General features: G+C 50.0%; 3 protein-coding genes across 5 annotated transcripts; 1 reads left to right on the plus strand and 2 right to left on the minus strand.

Annotated features, from left to right (window-relative positions):
* Positions 1 to 2,401: 2,401 nt before the first annotated feature.
* On the minus strand, positions 2,402 to 7,458 carry LOC138841751 (CD2 antigen cytoplasmic tail-binding protein 2). 2 transcript variants are annotated; one of them, XM_070042614.1, is made up of 7 exons: positions 7,338 to 7,458; positions 6,854 to 6,957; positions 6,506 to 6,641; positions 6,136 to 6,293; positions 5,192 to 5,627; positions 5,003 to 5,103; positions 2,402 to 4,916 (listed from the first exon to the last, which is right to left on the minus strand). In XM_070042614.1, exons 2-7 carry the CDS (start codon positions 6,929 to 6,931, stop codon positions 4,806 to 4,808), a joined length of 1,020 nt encoding a protein of 339 aa, XP_069898715.1. In that variant the 5' UTR covers positions 6,932 to 6,957; positions 7,338 to 7,458; the 3' UTR covers positions 2,402 to 4,805. The 2 variants fall into 2 exon arrangements, with proteins under 2 accessions (XP_069898715.1, XP_069898713.1); XM_070042612.1 differs by having other exon boundaries at positions 5,003 to 5,109; positions 7,338 to 7,456.
* Positions 7,459 to 7,483: 25 nt separating this feature from the next.
* LOC138841752 (sesquipedalian-1-like) lies at positions 7,484 to 9,273 on the plus strand. 2 transcript variants are annotated; one of them, XM_070042616.1, is made up of 2 exons: positions 7,484 to 7,625; positions 8,456 to 9,273. In XM_070042616.1, exon 2 carries the CDS (start codon positions 8,480 to 8,482, stop codon positions 9,113 to 9,115), a length of 636 nt encoding a protein of 211 aa, XP_069898717.1. In that variant the 5' UTR covers positions 7,484 to 7,625; positions 8,456 to 8,479; the 3' UTR covers positions 9,116 to 9,273. The 2 variants fall into 2 exon arrangements, with proteins under 2 accessions (XP_069898717.1, XP_069898716.1); XM_070042615.1 differs by lacking the exon at positions 7,484 to 7,625 and adding an exon at positions 7,634 to 8,206.
* On the minus strand, positions 9,264 to 24,322 carry LOC138841750 (TBC1 domain family member 10B-like). Its single transcript, XM_070042611.1, has 9 exons — positions 23,332 to 24,322; positions 18,109 to 18,208; positions 17,713 to 17,820; positions 17,508 to 17,614; positions 12,806 to 12,920; positions 12,612 to 12,677; positions 12,237 to 12,426; positions 11,472 to 11,626; positions 9,264 to 10,820 (listed from the first exon to the last, which is right to left on the minus strand). The coding sequence occupies exons 1-9, from the start codon at positions 24,249 to 24,251 to the stop codon at positions 10,143 to 10,145; spliced, it is 2,439 nt and encodes an 812-aa protein (XP_069898712.1). The 5' UTR covers positions 24,252 to 24,322; the 3' UTR covers positions 9,264 to 10,142.
* Positions 24,323 to 25,171: the final 849 nt, after the last annotated feature.

Consider the following 25,171-nt stretch of genomic DNA (forward strand, 5'->3'; position numbering starts at 1 on the left):
GAAGTCTGTGAGACTCTTATCTTCAATTAACCACCAGAAAAACGGAAGTGGTGCTGTGGCTCAAGTGGTAGAACCTTGAGCCTTCAGCCTTGAGCTGAAGAGCTCAGGGACAGTACCCAGGCCCAGAGTTCAAGCCCCACCACCGACAACAACAACAACAAAAAGACACTTGCTTGGGTTGGAACGGTGGGTGAGAACTACTCAAAACACAGGGACAACAGGTGATTTGGAGACTTTCCTTAGCCAGATTTGCCTTCAAATTCTTTGTTTGGTACCAGTACTAGGGTTTGAACTTAGGGCCTCTTGTTCTTACTTGGCTGACGCTCTACCACCTTGGGCCACACTTCCACTTCAGGCTTTTTGCTGGTTAATTGGAGATGAGAGCCCTCAGGTATTTACGTGGCTGGAATGGCTTTGAACTGGGATCTTCAGATCTCAGCCTTGTGAGTAGCTAGGATTATAGGCATGAGCTACTGGTGCTAGGCCCAATTTTCTCTTTCCATTAAGAAGTTTGCAGCTTCTTAGGGTCTCAACGAAGGCAGACACAGATAGCCTCTGCATTGTAACTGGTTGTTTTTTAGTTTCTATTTCTCAGTTTTAATGTGAGAGTCTGGCCCCTTTAATAATTACTCATTTTAACTTCTCTGTCTCCTTATCTATCTACTCTGACTCCAGCTGATAGGGGAGGGCTGCGGGTTGCAGGGTGTATGTAAGAGTACATTTGGAGGGCTGGGAAGATGGCTCAGTGGTTGAGCGCTTGCCTTGCATGCCTGAGGCCCTGGGTTCGGTTCCTCAGCACCACATAAGCAAAAAGAAAAAAGCCGGAAGTGGTGCTGTGGCTCAAGTGGTAGAGCACTAGCCTTGAGCTGAAGAGCTGAGGGATAGCGCCCAAGCCCAGAGTTCAGGCCCCACTACCGGACCCCCCCCAAAAAAAAAGAAAAAAAAAAAGAGTGCATTTGGGGACATGCTGTTTGGTATGCCCACTAAAACAACGCAAAGATGCCAGTTTTTAAGCTTACAAAAAAGGTCTATGCTGAAGATGAAATTGGGGAGAAATCAACACTTGGGTGTGGTTTAAAGTCGTAAGTGTGGTGAGCTCACTTTGAGGGTGAAGAGGACTAATGCTGGTTCTATTATGTCATCATTTGTGGGGTTTTGTGTGTGTGTGTGTTGGTACTGAGGCTTTTTTTTTTCCGTCAGTCATGGGGCTTGAACTCTGGGCCTAGGTATTGTCCCTGTACTCTTTAGCTCAAGGTGAGCGCTCTACCACTTGAGCCACAGCACCACTTCTGGTTTTCTAGTGGCTTATTAGAGATAAATTCTCACGGACTTTCCTGCCCGGGCTGGCTTTGAACCTCGATCCTCAGATCTCAGCCTCCTGAGTAGCTAGGATTACAGGCGTGAGCCACCGGTGCCCAGCCTCAAGGTTTCTTTTATGGTACAAAGTTCTAAAATTATATTGTGGTTTTCGCTCTACGATTACACTAAAAGGCAATAAAATGTGTACTTTGTTTTACAGCTGGGCACTGTCCATTTTTTACTCAAGGATAGTGCTCTACCATTTGAGCCACACTCAATATCCGAGTATTTTTTGGTGGTTAATTGACAGTAAGTCTCATGGCCTTTCCTGCTTGGGCTGGCTTTGAACCAAGCTCCTCAGATCTCAGCCTCTTGAGTATGAGCCAAAGGTGCCTGGCTCACTCTGAATATTTCTTAAAGTCTAGAGTCTAGTTAGGTGTGGGGGTACATGTCTGTGTCCTTTAAATGGGTGGAGTACATCTCAATAAAGCTGTTTTAAACAGTAATGCTGGACTGGGCTCCAGTGGCTCACATCTGTAATCCTACTAAGGAGGCTGAAATTTGAGGACTGTGGTTTGAAGCCAGTCAGGGCAGGAAAAGGCTGTGAAACTCCAATTAATCACCCCCACTCCCCCAAAAAAGTCAGAACTATAGCTCAAAGCATTATCCTTGAGCACAAAAGCTCAGGGACAGTGCCCTGAGTTCAAACTCCTCGACCAACACCAAAAAACAAAACAAACAAAAACCCCACAGTAATGTTGGGCTGAGGACAATTCAGTAGTAGAGGGTTTGTTCAGAATTTGTGAGCCTTCAAGTTTGACTCCACCCTTTCCTGGGACTGGAAAAAAATAGTAGCAACGTTAGAATTGTCAGTTGTGGCAAACATGTTATTTTAAGATGTTAACAGAGGAAATTAAGTGAATTTAGAGTATTCTAAATTTTCTGCAAATCTAGATTGGCAAAAGGTAAGCCCAGTCATAGGCGGAAACGGCTTGAGCACAGGGAGAGCCTATGACCACAGTGGCCCCCGGGGGAGGCACTCAGCTGGCCAGATGTGGATTTACTACACACTGGGGCTGTATCAAATGACCACAAACTTAGCCGCTTTAAACAACACAAGTTTATTATCTTACTATTCTTGAGAAGTCCAAGATGGTTTCACTGGACCAGCCTTCTCAAGGGGCTACGCTCTTGAAGGACTGGGGCAAAAAAAAAAGTGTACTTTTTGCCTTCCCCAGCTTCTCTAGGACACCTTGGCATACAGCCCTTTCCTCCATCTTCACAGCTGGCAGAGCAATGTCCTCCCCTTTCTTTCTTGCTGGGGGCCTCTCAACTTGATCTCTTTCACTCATAAGGACCACTGAGAAGACCCTGGTCCCACTTCAGTCACCCCAAATAATCTCAAAACTCACTATCGTTTGTCTGCAAGTTCTCTTATACCATGAAGGTAATATTCACAGGCCTGGAGCTCGGCACGTGGGTATCTTTGTGAACCATGATTCTGGCCACCCCCCAGTGCCATTGGAGAAGCTGTGAGATGAAGTCAAGCCTTGAACAGGTGGAGTCTGTAGTTGCTGCTGGACACCAGGAGCAGGAATCCTAGGCAGCCATCCACCATCAAACACGGACACTCCCCACTTCCCAAAACAGCCTGGATTGGTGGTGTACACTGGCGATCCCAGCTAGCTACTCAGCAAGTAGAAGGGGGGGAGATCCCAAGTTCCTGCCCAGGCGGATTTAGTAAGACTTTAATCTCAAAAACAAAAAAGCACAAATAAAAGGACTGGAGAAGGGGAGGGGTGGCAGGGGGTTGTGTGGCTTAAGTGCAAAGCCCTGGATTCAATCTCCACTATTTGAGGAGAGGGGGAATAGTCATTGGGGCTACAAAGGTGACCGCTGTATTTCTTTTCATTTCTAAACACTTCTGGAACCAAGGTATCTTTTAATCAAAGACACTTTCCGATTTTATCTGGAAGGATTTTCTTTCTTACTAACAGTCAGGTCTGACAACAAAGATGGCTTCTTGGGAGTCAAACTCTGGCATAGGCTGGCACTGAAAGGACCTAAATATAGAAGATGAAGGCCTCACAAGAGTATCGAGACCCCACTCAGCCTCAAACCGCCCCTCCCTCCCTGACTCTCCTTGTTTCTAGGCTGGTCCCTGCTCCTCTGGGACTCCTGGGTAGCCTCTTAACTCTGGTACACAGATCTCCTGCAACTAACCGTCTCCACAAAAGCCACACAAGATCAGCTGTTACCCCAGAAAGGTCAAGAAGGTGTCTTCTCTCTTCAGGAGTGCCCGAGTCACAGGAGTGAGGCTGCTCAGGGGTTTTCAGCTGATGGCATACTAGCAACACTTGGAGAGCTTCTAAGAGCCATTATCACCTGGGCACCAGCCAGCTCCCTCAGTCCCGTACAGCCACTTGGTTCAGCCACAGGGACACAGCAGAATAATCAATCTAACTTGGTACAAATTAGGTGGGGTATAAGGCAATACTGGTTGGGGAAGAACGTGTTAGTCCAGGCAATAAAATTACACCTGTCTTCCCTGCCTCCTCAACCAGACTCAAGAGTTCCTGGCAGCAGACCAGCCCAATCACCTGTTTCCTCCAGACATTAGCCCAGTAGTAGTCACAAGCAGGGCTTGGGAATGGAGGTTACAAGGTCAAGCAGAAAAGACTTTGTGGCCAAGCAAAGTCTGGAAAAACATGCCCACTGGGTCTGAGCCCATGGAATCACTGTGTGATCTCTAGCGAGTTCCTGCCCCCTCTCTGTGCCTGTGCAATGCATGGCTAGCCCCGATGGCCTTGAAGGGCCTTTCATGTACCATCACGGTTTGCACTTCACTTAAGAGGCGTGGAAACTGCCACGGGAGAAAGAGAAGCCAGATTAGGGAAGAGTCAGCTCAGTCTCAGGCTCACAGCGCTTTTGGCTGACGTCTACGGAGCTTGAGAAGGTGGGAGCCAGTGTGTACCATGCTCCTGCTTGCCCTCAACAGAGTCCTAAAGTCGTCCAGATAGCCTAGCCCTTCCAGGCCTTAAATCTCCACTTGGGACCTCTATCCCTGGGGGTCAAACAGACAGAGAACCTGAAGTCCCAAAAGTCAAAGACTCAAGAGGAACAGAACAAGAACTCCAGAGAAGACTGGAGAAGGGTGCGAGTGAAAGGATTTCTACACAATGAGCAGTTTGGGAAAGGGGACCTCAAGACACCTGATGGGCTTGAACTCTGCTACTAATGGGGGTCCACAAAGGTGAGGTGGTCCAAGAAATCAGAGAGAAACTGCCAAGGAGGAACTTCATGGAGGAAACACTCAAGGACTTAGGCAAGGCCAGAGGAGCTATGGCATACACCCCTGGCTTTTGGCCATCTGTGCAGCCAAGGATTTAAGGGAAAGGAAAACTGATTGAAAAGTGGCCTCCAATATCCTAACTGCTGAGGTCGCCGGGGCCTCCTCCACCATGTCCGGAAAAGAAGGGGGCCACTCAACTGGGCTCTCAATAGGCTCAAGTGTAGAGATCAAAGTCAATGCGTTTGGAGTTGTAGAACTGACCACCAGGGGGGTCCAGCTTCCGGCAATAAACACCGTCGGGGAAGTAGCCTTCGCTCACCCACGTCTGCAGGAAGAGAGAACAGAATTGAGAAGAACGACAGGAGTCAGGGGAGGGAGGGACAAGGCCAAAGGATATAGACAGGGGCTTACCTGCATCTGCGCACTTGTAAAGGGCCCATAGAGCTCAGCATCCCCTGTGTTCTCCCATTTATATTCCCACATTACATCCACCAGACCATCTCCTGACGACTCTGTTTCTAAAACAAGAGGCAAAGCCATTTGGGCCTCCAGTACCCTGCCTTCTCCCCACAGTACCCCTCTTTGGCCCTCCAAGCTCACCTTCTTTCTGGGCAGGGGTTGGGGTCTCCAGCTCCCCCTCAGCCACTTCCTCAGCGAACATGTCCAGGGAGGGTGGAGGGGTGGGGTCAGGGGCTCCCTGGGTCCGGCACCCTAACCCCTTTAGCCGCATAGCCAACCGTTCCCTAGTTTCCTGGTATACACCCAGGTTGCCTCGGGCCACCATCTGGTCAGCCAACCCGGAGAGCCGGTCAAGGCGTTGGGGGGAGCTAGGCCTCCCTGTCCCCTTGCTGCCTCCTTTGCTGCCTCCTCTGGCCCCCAGACGCCTCAGTGCCCCCGCTACTGTCTCCCTTGGCAACAGCAGCTCTAAAAGTCCCTCTAGGAGGGCTTGGGCACTCATTGGTGTCTGGCCCACACTGTCCTCATCCTCTGAGTCTGAGGCTTGTCGCTGATCAGGTGGCCGCTCCTTGATCTTCACCTATAAAGGAAAGATAAAGAATTATTTCCTGCTGGGTGCAGGTGGTTCATACCTGTAATCCTAAAAGATCTAAGGATCTCAGCTTGAAGTCAGCCCAAGAAAGAAAGTCTGTGGGACTCTCACCTTCAATTAACCACAGAAAGTCAAAAGTAGAGCTGTGGCTCAAGGGGTAGAGCACTAGCCCTGAACAAAAAAGCTCAGGGTCAGCACCCAGGACTGGTCAAGCCCCAGGACTGGCACAAAAGAAAAAAAAATTCAAGCCAAGCTCTGGTAGCTTATGGCTATAATCCTAGTTTACACAGGAGGCTGAGATCAGGAGATCATGGTTTAGGGAAAAAAAGTCTGTGAGACTCTTATTTCCAATTAGCCACCAGAAAACACTAGCCTTGAGTGAAAAACCTCAGGGACATGACTAACCCCCCCCCCAAATTCCTATAAACCTCCACTGGGGCCCAGGCCCAGTACTTGCCATCCCCAGGCCTCAGTTATGCCAGCCCCTGAGCCACACCCAGTCAATGTTGTCCAGCCAGCTGTCTCGGATCTGAGCATCCCGGTTCAGGAAGTAGTTGCCATCAGCATCGAAATGGCCTTCTTCCATCTCTTCTTGCAGGTTGAAGGGTGTAATCCGTACACCTCCTTCACTGGGGAGTGTGGCTGCTTCCTGACCTGTATAGAAAAGAAGAAAAAAAAAAGGTTACCCTACGCTAGGTATGTAAGACAGAGACAGGCCCCTGACCTTTCCTTCTAGCAGAGTCCATGTTTACTTTTTTTTTAAATTTATTTTGGTACTGGGGATCGAACCCAGGACATTTCACTTGCTAGTCAAGTGCTTTGCCACTGAGCTACTTCCCAGCCCTCAGTTCTTGTATATAACTCACCTTCTACATCTTCCGAGGCCAGGATGTCATATTTTCTGGACCCCTCATCATCATCATCCTCCTCATCGCTGTCCAAAGAGTGTTTGCCTTTGAAGCGGCTCCCAGGGCCCCCTGCCCCAACCACAGGGTCCACCAGCTGTCAGTAAGAACCAGCAGTGAGACAGGCAGATTACTGATGACTTCCCAAACAGCCCAACATCTGGACCCAAACTGAAAACCATTCAGACCCAGTACTCAGAGAATGCAGGGAAACTCTATGATACACAACCCCTTTCCTCCTCTTCATTCAGGCTTGGAGTCCCGCCCCCGTACGCTTTACTCCCCCGAAGGCAACGTAGATCACTTCACCTTCTTCTTGGGAGCACTGTTTTCATTCTCATCGTCCTCATCTCCCACACCTTGGAAAGTCACTTTCCTCTTTGGCATGACTGGCAGAGGGGGATTTCTTCAAGCTGAGTCCAGGAAAAGGATGCAGAGTAAGGAAACTAGATAAGGAAGGGACTGACCGCGAGAGGGCCCCCGGGACAAGCATTGCTCCTGGTGAAGAGACAGGCCTAGCTCGGGAAGGGAGCACTGAGAGAATCGCTGGGCCTGTGATCCTCCCTGAAGAAGGGAGTCGGGCTTGCCGAGTCCTGACAGGCTGACACGCCCCCTCCCCCACTCCCGGACCCTCCAGGCCCGGGTGGACCCGGGACCCGGCGCCCCAGCCGCTCCGCTTCTCCCCACGCCGACTCCCATCCACGTGGTGACTCCCCCAGCGTCCCGGACTGTTACACATCACACCAGCAGCAGAGCCACGGGCACTCAGGTAGTCCCAACTGCCCGCGCTCACCTGGGATCCCACGGGGAGGTGGAAGAAGAAAGGAAAGATGCTTTCTCCAAGGCTACATCCGGGGCACCAGGCCGCCATAACCCGGAAGAGGATGGAGGAAGGCGCCAAAGGAGACCGGAAGTGGCTTCATTCGAGCCGGAGGGCTAACTGCGAGAGCGGGCGGAAGTGCGCAGAGGCGGGGCTGAGGCGGGGCAGCTGCCCGCCCTCCCGCCTCTCCCCAGCCAGAAGTGACGGAAGCCTCCAGAGGATGGGAAGGGCGGGCCGATCTACACCTAGACCCGCACGCAGGTGGCCGGAAGTCACTTCGATTCCCTGACAGCCGCAGAGGCTCTGGCGAGGACGTGGAGAGCATCCATTTAGGGGGTGTCCAGGGTTAGGATGGAGAGCAGTCTGGGCAGGGCCGGTGGCATCCTGCCCGTTTCCTTTTCCAGGAAGGGTTCGAGTCGCGCTTCTTCCAGAGCCGACGTCCAATGCCATTTCACTAGAAATCTCGCCTTGAGAGCCAGGCGTAGTGCTGCTGCCCGTGGGCAACCCTGCTACCCGTGAGGTTGAGAAAGGATGGCAAGTTCGAAGCCAGCCCAGGTTACAGAGCCAGACCCTTTACAAAACACACACACACACACCCGCTTGAAGTTGTCAGCCCTCCCTGAGATGAGACCTTGCTTGTTCTTTCCCTAAGAGAATGCCCTGTGGCACATAGGGCACTTTATGAACCTAGCTTCCTTTAGGACCCAGAGGAAATCATTTGCCCCGCGTCCATTCCACGGGCCAGTTCCTGGTTTCAGGGGTAGGAAAGCCATCATAGGTGAGGTGGCATTGACACCGGTGCCTTGAGCCTAGGCCAGAAGCCCCTTGCATCCTGCTCTCAGGTAGGCTTGGAAAAAGGGCAACAATACCTCTCCTAACCATAGCTGCAGGATGAAGCCCACTGCTTAGCCAAGAGGACCCAGCATCACCTAGGTGGTGATGAAATGTGGCCCAAGTATTGGCAGGATTAGGAAGTGAGGGGGAGACCTGGGGACCATCCGATCTTAAACCCTGTAGGCCAGGATTGCATGGGTGAGCTGGGAGAGGGCAGCATGGAGGATTCTCCAAAGCAACAGACCACTCTTTTCCAGGGCTTTCTCCAACACTGGATCATCATGAAATTGCACCGCAAGTCTGTGCTCAGTCTCTTCCATGGGCATAGAACACAGGCCCCGGACCAGGAGGGCATCTTGCTAAAGAAGGGGACTAGAAACACCAGCTATCAGCGGCGTTGGTTTGTCCTCCGGGGAAACCTCCTCTTCTACCTCGAACACAAGGCAGACCACACACCCCTGGGCCTCATCCTGTTGGAGAACTGCCAAGTGGAGCCCCACCTTAAGGCTGCAGAACCCTATGCCTTTACCATCCAGACTCCTGGGGTGGAAGGCACAAGGGGAAGGACCTACAAACTAGCTGCAGAAAACCAGGAAGAACTAGAAGCTTGGCTGTGTGCACTGGCTAGGGTGAGCTGGAGGCGGCTGGCTGCACTGCTACCAGCCCTGGAAGCCCAGTATCAGGAGCTGTGCCAGGCAGCTGGCCAAGAGCCCAGCGCACCCCCAGAAGACAGTGGCTTTCTAGCTGCTCTTGCTGCTCCCTCCCACTTCCAGGAGTTGCATGAGCGCATTGGTAAGGAGATCCGGGTGCTACGGGCAGTACCTAGAGGGCTCCAGGAAGCCAATGACAATGCAGGTAGCAGCTCTCAGACAAAGCTGGAGCAGAAGTTCGACCAGTGTTTGTTGATGACAGACTGAGAGTTGGACCAAGGGCCAAGAGCTACCACCTACCTACCTGTTGAGATCACAAACTGCTTTCAGAGACCAAGGCCCTGGTTTTTTCCCCTCCCTTCCTAGGCCTTCCCCATAAGCCTCCTCTATCAAATAACAAGGCAAGGAGACAAACCCAGGTACAACAGCAGGTTCTTTTTCCGGTTCCTCAAAGCGCCGCATGGGATGGGGCTGAGACAGAAGAGAATGTAAACACTGGGTTCCATCCCCTGGACTCAAGGGAGGACCCTTACTCAGAAAGGAGCTTGAGGGTTGGAAGGGAACAAGATGAAAAGTAGGAGTCCTGGTGAGATAAAGCAGAGGCCTGAGAATACAGAGCAGGTAGATGAAGAGGGAGTGCCAGAGAAGTACGGGAAGGGAAGAGGGGGACAGTTCCTATTTGAGTGCATGTCCCCTTAAATATACCAAAGTTTAGGAACACTGGAAGGAGAACGAAGGACAGAGTGAGCACCCCACCCTGGGCCAACCTTGATCCTCTGTACATAATTACAACAGAGATGTCCAAAAGTAGCGGGAGGAGAGGAGAGCGTTGGCCCCCAGAAAGGCAGTGGGAGAAACGCGCAGGGTTGAAGAAGGGAAAAGGAACCTGGCTCTACCTTGTGGGTAATGTGAGCCACTGGTGTGTAAGAATCTGCAAACTGCTGCCGCTGCCAAGAGTCACCCCTGTGGTGACAAGAGGCCAGTTAGGACAGCACCTGGGAAAGGACCCCAGAGGGAATTGGCAGGAGAGACAGACATCCCAGCTGGGCCTAATCAGAGGCAAGTGGCCCCAGCCTTGGTCATGGCTACCCCAGGAAATGTAGCTGCCCCATGCATTGTGGCTGTCCTAGCTGTGTAGGGACCAGCAGCTGGCAAAAAATGGGAGAATCAAGCCACTTTCCTCAGAAGGAGGGACAGCCTGTTGAAGGGGCTGAGGGAGGATCCCAGGCCTGGCCTGGCCTGTTCTTGGCTGAGGGAAATGGAGGGGGCCATGCTGTCCAGCCCCAGGCAGAGGTCAGAAATAAGCGTCCTGCCTGGCCTCAGCTGCAGAGGACCTGTCCCCATCATCATGAGGCGCTGGGGGACCATCTGCCTTCCGACGCAGGGAAAGCTTCCGGCCTTGGCCCTTCTTTTCTTGTTTCTGCCTCTCCTTCTCCCGCTCCTTCTCCTGTTTCTGCCGCTCCTTCTCCCTCTCCTTTTCCTGTTTCTGCCGTTCCTTCTCCTGCTTCTGCTGTTCTTTCTCTTGTTCTTTTTCCCACTTCTGCCTCTCCTTCTCTTGCTTCTCCCGTTCCTTCTCCTGTTTCTGCCGCTCCTTCTCTTGCCGCCGGGTCTCCTTGCTGGAACCCAGGGGTGTGCTGTTGCCGGTGGGTGAGGGAAGGGAAGGGTGCAGTCCCTCTGCAGTCACCACGGGCCCCGGGACAGGCCCAGCACTGGCTCTGCGGGGGAGAGAGGGAGGGGAGGGGGCCCCTCCAGCTGCCCGAGAGCCTCTGCTCTTGAGGCCAGGGAGGCTAAGGAGGCTGGAGGAGGGACCCAGGGGTGGCTGCTGACGCCTGCGCTCCTCGTGGATGGCCCGCGAGCCATGTAGTCGCCGGGAAGGCCGATACTGCAACTCTCCCCGGGTTTCCCGCCACTTCTTCAGCTGAGTTGTATTCTCTCGCTCAATCAGTGCTTCTGTCACTGGGAGGTTTGTAACCTAGATATAGAAAATAAGTACCAGAAGGAAGATGAGACCCAAGTGTTCCAGCACCTGCCTAACAAGTGCAAGGCCCTGACAAAGCCTACTATCACCACCACCCCCTTTTTTTTTCTTTTTTTTTGTTGGTGGTCATGGGGCTTGAATTCAGGGTCTGGGTGCTGTCCCTGAGCTTTTTTGCTCAAGGTTGTTGCTCTACCACTTTGAACCACATCTCCATTTCTGGGTTTTAGGTGGTTAATTGGAGAGTCTTGTGGACTTTTCTGCCCAGGCTGGCTTTCATCCCCAATCTTCAAAGCTCAGCCTCTTGAGTAGCTAGGATTATAGGTGTGAACCATCAGTGCCCATCTTTTTTTCCCCCAGTTCAAAAAATCAGAATAGGGTCTGGGAAGGTGGCTCAGTGGTAGAGCGCTTGCCTTGCATGCCTGAGGCCCTGGGTTTGATTCCTCAGCACCACATAAACAAGAAAAAAGCTGGAAGTGGTGCTGTGGCTCAAGTGGTAGAGCGCTAGCCTTGAGCTGAAGAGCTGAGGGACAGCACCCAGGCCTAGAGTTCAGGCCCCACGACCGGACCAAAAAAACAAAAAACAAACAATCAGAATACAGAGGACCTGGGAATGGGCTAAAGCAGTGGGGTATGCTGAGAGCCTACCTCATGTACCAGGAAGTCCTCTTGCATGCACTGTTGAGGCAGGTTGCGCAGCTGCTCCATGGTTTCATACATGCCTTGGCAGGAACGCAGCTTCTCCACTGACCCCAGCGTGTGTCGAAGCAAAACGAGGGCCACCCGAAAGATGATCTTGACTCCTATAGGGTAGAAGAAAAAAGAATGGGGGGAGGAGGGCTGGGAAGGTGGCTCAGTGGTAGAGCGCTTGCCTTGCATGCATGAGGCCCTGGGTTTGATTCCTCAGCACTACATAAGCAGTAAAAGCCGGAAGTGGCACTGTGGTTCAAGTGGTAGGGCACTAGCTTTGAGCTGAAGAGCTCAGGGATAGTACCCAGGCCTCTAGAGCTCAGGCCCCACGACGGGCACACACAAAAAAAGAGAAAGGTTGGCGGGGGGGGGGGGGGGGGGGGGGCGGCTGGTTCCAAGCCCAGGATCTCAGCCATTAGGCTCTTAATTCTCTTAAATTATTAAAAGGGCTCACAGTTCTTATCCCTATCTACTTCCAACTTTACAGATGAAGAAACTGAGGCCCCAAGAAGGGGTTGTATTGCTATAGGTTCAGATTCCTAGGAGGAAAGTGGGCTGGCTAAAACAAGACCCAGCCCCGTTTCTCTACTCCATAGATTACTTATAGGGAAGCCTTGGCCCAACAAGTACCTTTTGTCCATGGGCCACCAGAAATATAGCAGAACTCTCTGACAGTCACCACAGAACCTAAGCCCCTTCATAGCCTAGATGGCACTTAAATACCTTCACAGAAAAACATGTCCCAGACACGCAGCACTGAAGCCCAGGGCAAGGTGCGGGCAAAGATGCACATGAACCATTCTGTCATGTAGAGCACAGGGTCAATGCGCTGCCGCCGCAGGTGCCGATGTGCTAATGGGGAAGCCCGGCGCAGGAGTGCAAAGAAGATTTCTCCATCCAGCTGAATAGCCTCCTGAAGGTGGAAAGAGCCATGAGAAGAAGGCCTGGTCCGCTGTGGCCCTCAGGATAGAATCAACCTTGATCCTCACCTCAGTGGAAAGGTCCAGAGAACACAGGGATAGAAAGGCCAGGATGGGCAGGGGAAGGACCTCCCCTGCAGCCTTAGCAAGTCACAACCCCAGGTACCCAAACACTCACCAGCCCTGCACTGTAGTAACCTGGGAGGTACTTGTCGCAGATCTGCACCAGGCACCAAAAGGCTTGCTAAGAAGGACAACAATGAGGAGGGAGGGATGGAACCTGAGAAGCAGGGAGTAGGAAGCTCCCCTATCACCAAGTACAGGCCAAGAGCCCCCCCCCCACCCCCCCAGGCCAGGACCACAGATGCTGACCTCAGCTGGCATGTGCATGAGCAGGACTGCAGCCACTGGGGCCTGGGCTTGGCAGTAGCCCTCGTCAGGTCTGTAGATGGTGTAGGCCTTGAGGATTCGGTACAGGTCCTGTTGCCTTTAGGGATTGCAGAACATGGCAATCACAGCAATGGGAGCTCTCTGTCCCCAACCAAACCAACCTCAGCCCAGACCTTTCCTATATCTAGCTGATTACAGATTGGCCTTAGAGCTTTACCACCACGCTCCTCCATTCAGCTTCCTAGCCATGCCCACCAGAGGTTCAACCCACAATCAAAGCATCCAAGTCCCAGCCTTCCACCCTGGGCCACACGCCTCACATACTTCCTACTCATTGCTCAGTAAAGCTTGCACTCTCTCCAGCCTTCTGCCACCATCCCATAAATGTCCAAGGTCACTTGTACCATCCACAGTGCTAGCCCTCCTCTAGCACTGTCTGGATGTTTTTTTATCACTCCAGGGCATGAGCTTTCCCAGGCAAGGGCTGCTTTATCTATTTCACTGGATTTCATCAGCTCTCTCAGCAAGTTCAATGGGCCCTGGCTCTTGAGAAGACTTAACAGCCCCAAACCTATGTCTTTGTCTCTGCAACTAAAAGAATGAAGTCAGCTCTACAACTGTTTCTCTCCGAGACTTGCTGGTGTCCATCATACCTGGGACTTAGATCTCCTCAGCTCTACATCAGAAAAAAGATTGTTCCTCAATTCCCCTTGGTTAACCACCAAGTCTAAGCAATGCTACATCCTGAACTCTATTCATGTCTGTTCTCTCTCCTCCTCCAAAGCCATTTCCAGATCAGCTCTCCATCTCTTGCCAAAGAAAGGTAATGATCTCCCTGCTCTTCTCCCTGACTCCAGTCTCACACATACTCCTAACACTGCTTATAATAGCTTTGCCCAAAATCCAGTCATTCAAGTGTGATCATTTATGTCTTATCTGCATAACAACCCACTATTATTTACTTAATATTTTCTCTCCACTTTGCAAATTACCCATGAAATGACAGGTTTGATATACTGGTTATTTTACCTAATACATATTAAATACGTAACTTCCACAAGCTCCCACAATACATCCACCCACTGCCTTCATCTGTGTCCCTGCCTTCCCCTTGTTGCTATGGGTGAACTGTCTGTGATCCCTGCCAAGCACAGCCTTTCCAGTTGGGTTCTGGATCCCATCTTCACTCACCCACACAGACTATCAAGCCAGCAACCACCATCTCTCCTACATAGCCATTTTTTCTCTCTTGACTGGATCACTCCTATCATCATACCAATGCTGTAATTCCTTCTTGACTAAAAAAATGTTTCCTGAGCCAGGCACCAGTGGCTCATGCCTATAATCCTAGCTATTCAGAAGGCTGAGATTTGAAGGATTGTGGACTGAAGCAAATCCCAGCAGAAAAGTCTGAGAGACTCTTATCTCCAATTAGCCAGCAAAACAAAAACAAAACAAAACAAAATCAGGTGGTATGGCTTAAGTGGCCAAGTGCCAGTCATGAACAAAAAAGCCGAGCCACAATGCAAAGCTCAGAGTTCAAGCTCCAGTACTGAAACAGAATTCCTGTAGTCCTCCTATTCCCCTGCAAAGAGCAATTCTTTCCTTACCTAGTCAGCAAAACTCTCCCACAATATAGACTTGCTCTCTTTCATGTCCTTCCCCACAATTCTCTAGAGAAGTCACACAACACTGCTTTTATCAAGTCATTATCCACCTCCACAGTGTTAAATCCAGAAGGCAGTACCCAGGCTTGATTGACTTGCCCTCTCAGCAACATTTCTCGCAGCTGATCTCTGAAACCTTCACTTTGCTTCCAGAAACTACTCTCCTGGTTTCCTTCCTACAACTCTAATATCTCAGTCCACTCTCTATTGGTTATCTCCTTATTTCCAAATCACTTGAGCTTCAAGAGTCAATCCTTGGACATCTTTCTTTTGTTTCTATTTCTGTTTGTTTTGGCTTGGTTTTACAGTTTTAAGGAGTTGTACAAAGGCACTACAATTCCATTAAGTCAGGTAATGAGTACAATGCTTCTTGGACAATGCCACCACTTTTTCCAATTTTCATTACCCTCCTATCGCTGCCCATAAGTTGCATAGTTTATTTTTCATAGAGTGTATGTTGAATACAGTACACAACTTCATTTGTTCATCCTTCCCCCTCCATTCCCATGCCTCTCTTTTGTCCCCACAAAAAAGACAACAACAAAAAAAAACAATAACAGCACACCGTCAAAAAACCACGTGTTTTAGTTTTTTAATCCTGGTACTGAACCTGAACTCAGGAAGGACCTCCCACTCTCCCTTACCCTTTTTGCTCTGCCACTTGAGCCATACCTCCACCTCTGGCTTTTTGCTGGTTAATTGGAAATAAAAGCCTAGGGGATATGTCTGCTCAGGCTGGCTTCAAACCTTGATCCTGAGACCTCAGCCTTCTGAGTAGCTGGGATTACAGGTGTGAGCCACCGGCATGTGGCACATCCATAATTTTAAACTGAACATTCCAAAAGTGAACTCCTGATATGGCCCCAAAGCCTACTTTCTCCTCAGTTTTCCTTATCATTATCAGTAAATAATAGCTCCTTTCTTCTAGTTTCTGAGATCAAAAACTTTATGAGTCACCACAACGTCTTTTTCTTTTTCTCTCACATACTTTACATATAATCTCGTAGCGATCTCTATTACACTACCTTCAGAACCCAGCTACATTTCCTCATTCTTCCACAGCAACCTTCCTGTCATCATCCGTCATCACCTATTCTGAATTACAGAAATAGTCTCCTAACTGGCCTGGTGCTACCTTTGTTTCCCTACAGTCTGTTCTCAAGGTAGCAGCTATAGCCATCTTCTTTAAAGGTAAGCCAGATCTGGTCATTTTGTAATCCCATCCCCACTCACAGTCTTTTTATTTTGAGGTGGTACTGGGGCTTGAACTCAAGTCCTGGGCACTGCCTTAGCTTTTTCTGATCAAGGCTGGTGCTCTTTCACTTAAGCCACACCTCTACTTTGCAGGATTTTACTGGTTAATTGGAGATGGGTCTCCAATTAACCACTTCATACCTGTAATCCTGGCTATTCAGGAGGCTGAGATCTGAGGATCGTGGTTCAAAGCCAGCCCAGGCAGGAAAGTCTGTGAGACTCTTACCTCAATTAACCACTAAAAAAGCTGGAAGTGTGTCTCAAGTGATAGAACGATAGTCTAGTAAAAAAAAAAAAAAGCAATAAAAAACCCATAAAACTCAGGGACAAAGCTAAGAAGGCCTTGAGTGTAAGCCCCAGGACCAGGACTAACACCAGGACAAAAAAAAAAAAAAAAGTCTCACAGACTTCCCTTACCAGCTATCCTGAGATCTCAGCCTCCTGAGTAGCTAGGATCACAGGCATGAGCCACTGGCATCTGATCTATTCTCCTTTCTTGCTTTCAACTCTTCTGTAAACCACAAACATACTTTTTTTAATCTGATACACTGCTTATTCCCTTAAAAACAATATAACTTACAAGGACAGGAGATTTTTATTTGGTTCACTGCTTTCATATATGACTAAAACACTACCTGACAGATAACAAGTACTCAGTATTGGTTAAAAGATGAACTTATTGATTAAAAAACCGGTCCATGCAGAGCTGGAGATGTAGCTCATAGATAGCACATGCCCATTATGTGCGAAGCCCCAAGTTTGATCTCCAGCACTGCAAAACAAAAAAGCGTATCTAACCATCTACCATCATCTTGAATACTTTAAAGGGATAATATACGCATGTATCCTCACAGCTTTAGGAAATAGCCTATACAACAAAAACTCAAGTGTCTTGGCACAGTATTTAAGAGCTCACCTATTGGTGATATGGCCCCAAACTTTTTTAGTCTCAGCTCTACCTCAGTAGAGCTCACTACCTAGATAGACAGTGTTTACAAAACTCCCCAGGCAGAAAAACTCTGCCCCACCCCATTGCCCATCTATCCTTGAAGGAAACCTTGAAACTTAAAGGAAAATATGAAGTGAAACCTTTTCAATGAAACCCCCCTCAGACAGAGACACACATAGAACCCAAGTTTAGTCTGAGATCCCTGCTTTAACACAAGATGACATTTAGTCCATTAAGGATCACTTTTCAAGTCCTACAGGGCAAGAACTGTTTTTTGTTTTTGTGCCAGTCCTGGGGCTTGAACTCAGTGCTTAGGTACTGTCTGAACTTTTGTGCTCAAGACTAGTCTCTACAACTTGAGTGACAGCTCCACTTCTGGCTTTTTGGTGTTTAATTGGAGATAAGAGTCTCTAGTCTGGCGCTGGTGGCTTGTAATCCTAGCTACTCAGGAGGCTGAGATCTGAGGATCGAGATTCAAAGCCAGCCCAAGCAGGCAAGTCCTTGAAACTCTCATCTCCAATAAACCACCAGAAAACTGGAAGTGGCGCTGTAGTTCAAGTGGTAGAACGCTCACCTTGAGCTGAAGAGCTGAGGGACAGCGTCCAAGCCCAGAGTTCAAGCCCCATGAACAACCAAAAAAAAAAAAAAAAAAAAAAGGGTCTCACAGACATTCCTGCCCAGGCAGGAATGTCTCAGATCTCAGCCTTCTGAATTACTAGGATTATAGGCATGAGCCACCAGCACCCAGCTTGCAAGAACTGGTTTTTAGCCTCAACAAATGGTTACTGACTATCCCATAGTCAGTCCACCTTACCCATGCCCCCCTCGAGCAGCAAACATCTCATGGAAAGGGAACTGGCGGTGCAGGTCTTTCTCAATCACATCCAGCCACTTGGGGTCCCCAGGAGCCCGTTCCAACTCCTGCAGTGGGACAGAAAGGATTATTTCAAGATCTGAGGAAGCCGACACGCTCTTTGCACAGACAGGGCCAAGTCTCCATACCCTAGAGCTGCACGCACCTCAAACTTGCCGGGGTTCTGATCCAGAAGTTCCTTGCTATTAGATAAGTACTGCCAGGCCTTGGCTCTTAGGGAGGAGGGGATCCCCTTCCGGCAGCGTAGCTTCACCTAAAGCAGAGTGGCAGCCAGGGGGACAGTTTCAAGGTCTGACAGGGCTTCCAAGCTTTCCCAGCAGTCCTCAGACTTCTTCAAACTCTTCCTACATGACAGACTTGACTCCACTGGACCTGTCCTTGGCCTTCTACTTAAAGCTTCTCCTCCTCTCGGGGACCAAGTACCACCTACACCCAATATGGTCCTGAAGGCGGACACTGTCAAGTTTCCTGGGCTTCCCTAGAGCAATGTCCCTCCCCCACCCTGGTACACTGCCCAACCCATCATATAACCCTCTCAAACCTTCTGGAAACGCCGTGACAGCCACTTATCCCAGTTGTTGAACATCTCCAGCCACTTGAGCTCCCGCTGACGAGCCACATCCACAGGAATGGAACTTTCTCTGTAGGATGGGGGAGCATGGAAGGGGTTAAGTAGCCATAGTATAAAACCTGTGTTGCTGGGGAAGTTGTGCCTGCTACCTTGCTAGACTCCAATGAGAAACTGGGTATTCTGTGAGCTAGCAAGCATTACAATGTCTAGCCAGATAGCCATATCCACAGCCTTATTTGCTACACTCAAAGGGCTTCCTTCCCTGTTGAATCTATACAGTGATCCCACTTTAGACACATACAAACTTGAAGAATGAGTACAGAATATTTAAAAGTCACATTTTGGCTAGAGATGTAGCTCAGTGGTAGAGCCCTTGCCTAGCATGCATAAGGCCCTGGTCCAACTCCCAGTGCCACAAAACAACAATAAATAAAAGCCACTTTTTGTATTAAGACTTGGATCCAAAGCCTAGCCGTACCATTTATTCAGCGTGACCTTAGGCTAGTCATTTACTTTTTCTAGGCCTCAATTTCCTTTTTCTTTCTTTCTTGCTTGCTTGCTTTCTTTGTTTTTTTAAGTCGGTCATAGGGCCTGAACTCTGGGCCTGGGCACTGTTTCTCAGCTCTTCAGCTCAAGGCTAGTGCTCTACTACCTGAGCCACAGAGCCATTTCCGGCTTTTTCTGCTTATGTGGTGCTGAGGAATTGAACCCAGGGCCTCATGCATGTAAGGCAAGCACTCTACCACTGAGCCACCTTCCCAGCCCCTCAATTTTCTTTTTCATAAGGTGAAGAAAATAACAGTAGCCTCCAAAGGGACTTGCTGAAGTTATATGAACTAAACACAAAGCAAGGGGCTCAGTAAGTAATAGTAATTATCTATCAAATCAAATGCAGAACAAATGTATTTGTATCTTTAGAACTGAGTTTCATCCTATCAGCCTCTTAAGATCCCTTCTAGCCAGGCACTGGTGGCTTATGCCAGTAATCTTAGCTATTCAGAAGGCTTAGATTTGAGGATGGAGGTTCAAAGCCAGCGTGGGCATAAAAGTCCCTGTGAGAGTCATCTTTAATTAACCACTCAAAAACCAGAAGTAGAACTGTGGCTCAACGTGGTAAAGCACTAGCCTTGAGTAAAAAAGCTCAGGGAGGCTGGGAATGTGACTTAGTGGTAGAGTGCTTCCCTCGCATACATGAAGCCCTGGGTTTGATTCCTCAGTACCACATAAACAGAAAAAGCCAGAAGTATTGCTTTGGCTCAAGTGGTAGAGTGCTTGCCTGGCATACATGAAGCCCTGCGTTCGATTCCTCAGTGCCACATAAATAGAAAAAGCCAGAAGTAGTGCTGTGGCTCAAGTGGTAGAGAGCTTGCCTTGAGCTGAAGAGCTGAGGGACAGTGCCCAGGTCCAGAGTTCAAGCCCCACGACTGACCAAAAAAAAAAAAAAAAAATATATATATATATATATATATATATATATATATATATATATAATATATATTGTATATATATCTTATATATATATATCTTATATATATCCCTTCTACCATTTGAGAATTTGAGATTTCATGTACCTCTTCCATCCTTCTCCCTGAAATCTCCCTGATTTCTAGACAAATGAAGTTCTTCTTGCCCTGTTTGCTATTCTTCTGCCAGAGCTTCACACTTGCTATAACCCTAATTTGAAAGTTATTGTAGAAGCCAGTCCAGGAGAAATGAAAGTTTGGGCTTTAGAAATAAGGAGACCTAAGCTGGGCACCGGTGGCTCACACCTGTAATCCTAGCTACGCGGGAGGCAGAGATCTGAGGATCTTGGTTCAAAGCCAGCCTGGGCAGGAAAGTCCACGAGACTCTTATCTCCAATAAACCATCAGAAAACTGGAAGTGGTGCTGTGGCTCATGTGGTAGAGTGCTAGCCTTAAGCTGAAGAGCTAAGGGACAGCGCCCAGACCGAGCTCAAGCCCAACGACAGAAAGAAAGAAAGAAAGAAAGAAAGAAAGAAAGAAAGAAAGAAAGAAAGAAAGAAAGAAAGAAAGAAAGAAAGGAAGAAAGAAAGAAAGAAAGGAAGAAAGAAAGAAAGAAAGAAAGAAAGAAAGAAAGAAAGGAGACCTAAGCTCAAGTCCCAGCTCTGTCCTTTATAAGCTGGTTTGTAAGGGAGAGAGTCTTGGGAACTATAACCTGAGTCTCTTCTTTGGCTATAAAAAGGGATGTCATCACAAAATTGGAGTACTATGAAAAAAAAAATCTATATAAAGGACTGTTAAGTAGAAGTTTTAGGATCAGAGCATAAATTCTATGCTTCTTAACAAAGATATCATTTTCATGTGTGTGCTGGTACTGGGATTAAATTCAGGGTCTGGTTGCTGTTCCTGAGCTTCTTTGGCTCAAGGCTAGTTCTCTACCACTTGACCACAGATTCACTTTCAGTTTTTTGGTAGTTTACTGGAGTTATGAATCTTATTAACTTTCTGGCCCCGGCTGGCTTTGTACCATGACCCTTAGATCTCAACCTCCTGAGCAGCTAGGATTAGAGACATGAGCCACTGGTGCCTAGGTTTTTTGTTTTATTGTTTTGGGTTTGTTTGTTTGTTTTCCCCAGTTCTGGAGCTTGAACTCAGGGCCTGGGCACTGTCCCTGAGCTTCATTTGCTCAAGGTTAGCACTCTACCACTTGAGCCACAGTGTCACTTCCAGCTTTTTCTGTTTATGTGGTACTGAGAAATCGAACCCAGGGCCTCATGCATGCTAGGCAAGCACTCTACCATTAGGCCACATTCCCAGCCCTGTTTTTTTTGTTGTTGTTGTTATTGTTTTTGCCAGTCATTGAGCTTGGTTCTGTCCCTGATCTCTTTTTGCTCAAGGCCCGTGCTCTACCACTTGAGCCACAGCTGTACTTCTGGCTTTTTTTGACAGTTTAGTGGAGGCGATAAAGAGTCCCATGGAGGGCTGGAGGTGTGACTCAAGTGCTAAAGCGCTTGCCTAGAAACATGAGGCCCTGAGTTCAAACCCAAATAGCACCAACAAACAAAACAAAGAATTCATATCTAGATACCAGTAATCCTAGGTATTCAGGAAGCTGATATCTGAGGATTGATTGAGGTTCAAAGACAACCCAAATGTCTGACAGACTATTATCTACAATTAATTTCCAAAAAGCTGGAAATGGAGCTAAGTGGTAGGAAGATTTAGATACCTTTCCTATGCACAAGAACATCACAGTCTAAGAAGTTCCAGCATGGTATGGGAAATGCAAAGATGCACACAAGTCATGTAATTGGAGAGTCAGGTATCAGGGAAAGCTTCTTGGAGAAGAATGAATCTGATGTGAACCATAAGGAATGAGTAGAAATTACCTAGCAGCTTGACACGGGTGGCTCACACCTGTAATCCTAGCTGCTCAGGAGACAGATCTGAGGATCTCAGTTTGAAGCCAGTCCAGGCAAGAAAGTCCGTGAGACTCTTATGACCAATTAACTACCAAAAAATAAAAGCCAGAAGTGGAGCTGTGGCTCAAGTGGTAGAGTTCTAGCCTTAAGCTCAGTGGTAGCGCCTAGGCTCTGAGTTCATGTCCCAGGACCAGCCACAAGAAAAAAAAAAGAGAAAGAATTAAATTACCAAAGAAGGGAAAGAACATTTTTAACGGATGGTACAGGCCTAAATATAAATGGGGAACAATTACAATGAGTTCTGCAGAACCAGAGCAGAGTGCCTGGAAATGAGTAGTGAGAAATCAGACTGAGGCTGGTGTGGCCAGAATAAGGAGCTTGTGTTCAAGCTAAAGAGCTTGGACTTTACCCTGAAGACAAAAAAGCTTTCAAGGTAACTAGTGCCACAGTCAGCCTTACCTCTGAGGTAAGAAGAGAACACACATTTTTAGAGCCCCAAACTTAGAAAGCAGAGAAACAGCACCCAAGCACAGTGCAAGCACATGCAAGAGGGACTCTCTGAACTTGAATTTAACCCAAATTCCTTAAGACAGTCTAGTATTGAAGAAAGAGGCATTTGACATGCAATTCACTCAACTGTTCTAATTCAAATCCATCTATAAACTGAGCATAACTCTTCCTGGGCCATGGGAAAGCACCAGGGTCAAAATTCAATTACAGCACACCTTCCCTACAACATACCATGAATGTTGTTGCTCAATCAAAACTTTTCTGATATTTGCTAGCTTATAAACCGTTTTTATTCCCCATACACAATCCTTTACCCTACCCTGCTTCAACATACAGTCAGGTCTAAAACACACTTATTCTTCATGATTCAGACCACACTGGGGAGAAGATCCCTTCTCCAGGTGTTCACAAAACCCTCCTAGGCTACACCTGACATACTGTATTGAAACCAGCTGTTCAAGTACTAGTCACAACCTCCAGATGAGCTCATCCGGAGAAAAGAATTACTTTATGGTGAGTTGCAGCATAGGAACTGGCACAAACGAGCTCAGGCGATGCTGTAAGCTGAGCTGACCAGCAGGTTAAGGGAACACAACAATGAGCAGGATCAGACTGAGGGAAGGAAGAAATCAGAAGCAGTAACTCCCCCACCTCAGGAGTGACTCAGGCCCATGGAGGGAACTAGGAAAGAGTAAGCCCAGCTGGGGAGATGAGGAAATGGGGAAGAGGCCTTCCCCACCCCCTTTCCTTCAGTGAAGACATAAAACTGACCTCTGTTTCTCAGAGGAGCCCTGTTTTCAGGGTCTTTTCTCCATCAAGCTGATTTCTCTACCTCATCACTCCAGCTGTGAAGGAAGATGCCTGCATCCCTGCCAGACTGTCCCTAAAGAGGCCAAAGGTCCCTACCACAATCCCCCACTGCCCAACCAACCTTCCAGATCATCAGGTCTGTAGCTAGAACTCCCCACCAAAAAGCTGAGATGACCTTAGGTATCACTTCATTCAACCCTTCATAGAAGACACTAAGGCTCAGAAACAGGGATGCCACTAGCTCAAGGACACACAGCCCTCCAAAGACAAGGTCTAGGCTTGGACCAGATGCTGATCCTTGATTCCCCCCCCATGAAACCATCAATATGCTGCTCTAGATGCCACATTCCTATTAATCAACCGCCTCTCCCCCATCCTCAGAGGAGGCTGGGCAGCTAGAGGTTGGCCAAGGTGTGTCATTTGACCATCCCCCTTCCACCTGGACCTCCACTTCCCGGGGTGGTCCTGCCGGGTACCTGGTGGCTACTTACAGGCTTCCAGAGTACTGGCTACCCCCTAGGAAGCCATACTTGTCCGTCTTGCGCAGGGACAGCCCGTTTATCTCCGAGTCTGAGCCCATGGAGCTCACATCATCCGCCAAGGACTCCAAGGTCCCGGACATGAGGCTTACAGAGTCCAAGTAGCTCAGGGTGTCCGGGGCCTGCCCCCGAGGCCCCGAGATGCCAGGTCCCAAGCTGGATGTAGAGCCCAGGTCTTGAGTGTTTTCCACCGGCTCTGGAGCTGGGGTCACCGTCACGACTGCTACCGGAGCCTCAGTCGTCCCTGAAGCGCCAGGACCAGGGCCCGAGGCGTCCTCTGGAGCCTGTCCTGCTGATGCTGGTGTTGCTGTTGCAGCCCCATGTCCAGGTCCACTTGTCACCTTTGCTGCTGCACCCCGTGCAGTCGCTCCTGAGGCCACTGGGGTTCCCGGCTTGGGGGCAAGCGGAGGTTTGCCGGCCAGAACCCCAGGAGCTGTTCTGGAAGGGGTCTTGGTGGGGGTCCCTGGTCCTGGGACAGGTGAGGTTCGAATCTCTTCCATCTTCGGGGAGTCCACCCCTGACGCCGGAGGCGCTGGCGCTGGGGCTGCGGCCGCGGGCGCGGGCACCGGGGGCTCCGGGCCGGGGGGAACCTGCATCTCCGGGGCTTCGGAAGAAGCTTCCAGAGTCAGCACCACCACCGTGCTGGCCGGGGCCGTCGAGGCCGAGGTCGGGGCCGGCCCCTGGACCCAGGCGGGCCGCGCCTCCCCGGGGGCCACCAGGGTGACGGGGGCCGAAGTGGCCGTAGTCACAGGCGGCCCCTGGGCCACCACCAACATGGGCCCGGCCCGGGAACCCCGGGGCGGCGGCGAGGGGGCCGCAGGGGCGCCATGACGGCGCGGCGGGGCCACCAGGGGCGCCGGGCCCGTCTCCATAGCCGCCGGCCGCCCCTCACATCCCCCGGCCGGGGAGGCCGCAGAAGGCGCCGCCCCTCAGGCCGCCCGGAGCCTCCCGGCAGGGAAGGGGAGAGGGCGAAGGGCGCGGCCCGGCGCGCGCCAGGGGCGGGGCGGCGCGCGGCGGCCGCGGGGCGCGCGGGGGCGGGGCAGGGGTCGCGGGGCGCCTCGCGCCGGGGTCTCGCTCGTGCCCTCTCACCGCCCCCCTCCCCCAGAGCGCTCTCGCCGCCCCCTCCCTCCTGCCTGGAGCGAGTGGCCGGCGTCGCGCCTGCGCACACGCGGCGGAGCGGCTTGCGTCTGCGCGTTCCACGCCTGCGCGGGAGCCGGCCCATCGCGCCCCTTTTTTCTCCCGCCTCTGTCAAAGCACTTGGACGAATAATAGAAGAGAGGAAACTGGGTTCCTGCCAATCGATGGCTGGGTGGGTGGTGTTGGAGGCGGGAAGTGGGTGGGTAATCTAGAAGGAGGAAACGGAGAAGGCGGAGGACGAGGAGGCCAATCAGAGGGTGAGCCAAGGAAGGAGGTGGGACGAAGGAAACAACCAGTAGAAAACCAGGAATCTGAACCTTCTGGCCAATAAACACAGCTACAGAGTAAATGATTGCGGAAGAACGGGAAATGAGGGTGGTGCTGTGCAGTAGGAGGCGGGACTTGGTAGCCTTCTAACCAATAGAAACGTAAAAAGAGAGCCAATGAAAAGGGTGGGTAGGCGGTCAAAATGACAAGACCGTGATGTCTATTAGAACAGTGACAGCGTCCAGAGTCAATAGAAGAGCGGAAGAATTCTCCCAAGATGGTCAGGACGGAATGACAGCTGGGGAGAGGCGGGTTACACTTGTGATTAATTTGTCGCTCCAACCAATGATTGCTTTCCTCCACTTTAGCAACATAGGAAGATAACTTA

Source organism: Dipodomys merriami, unplaced genomic scaffold (assembly GCF_024711535.1).
Source record: "Dipodomys merriami isolate MVZ:Mamm:240054 unplaced genomic scaffold, mDipMer1.0.p SCAF_328, whole genome shotgun sequence".
Lineage (NCBI taxonomy): Eukaryota > Metazoa > Chordata > Mammalia > Rodentia > Heteromyidae > Dipodomys > Dipodomys merriami.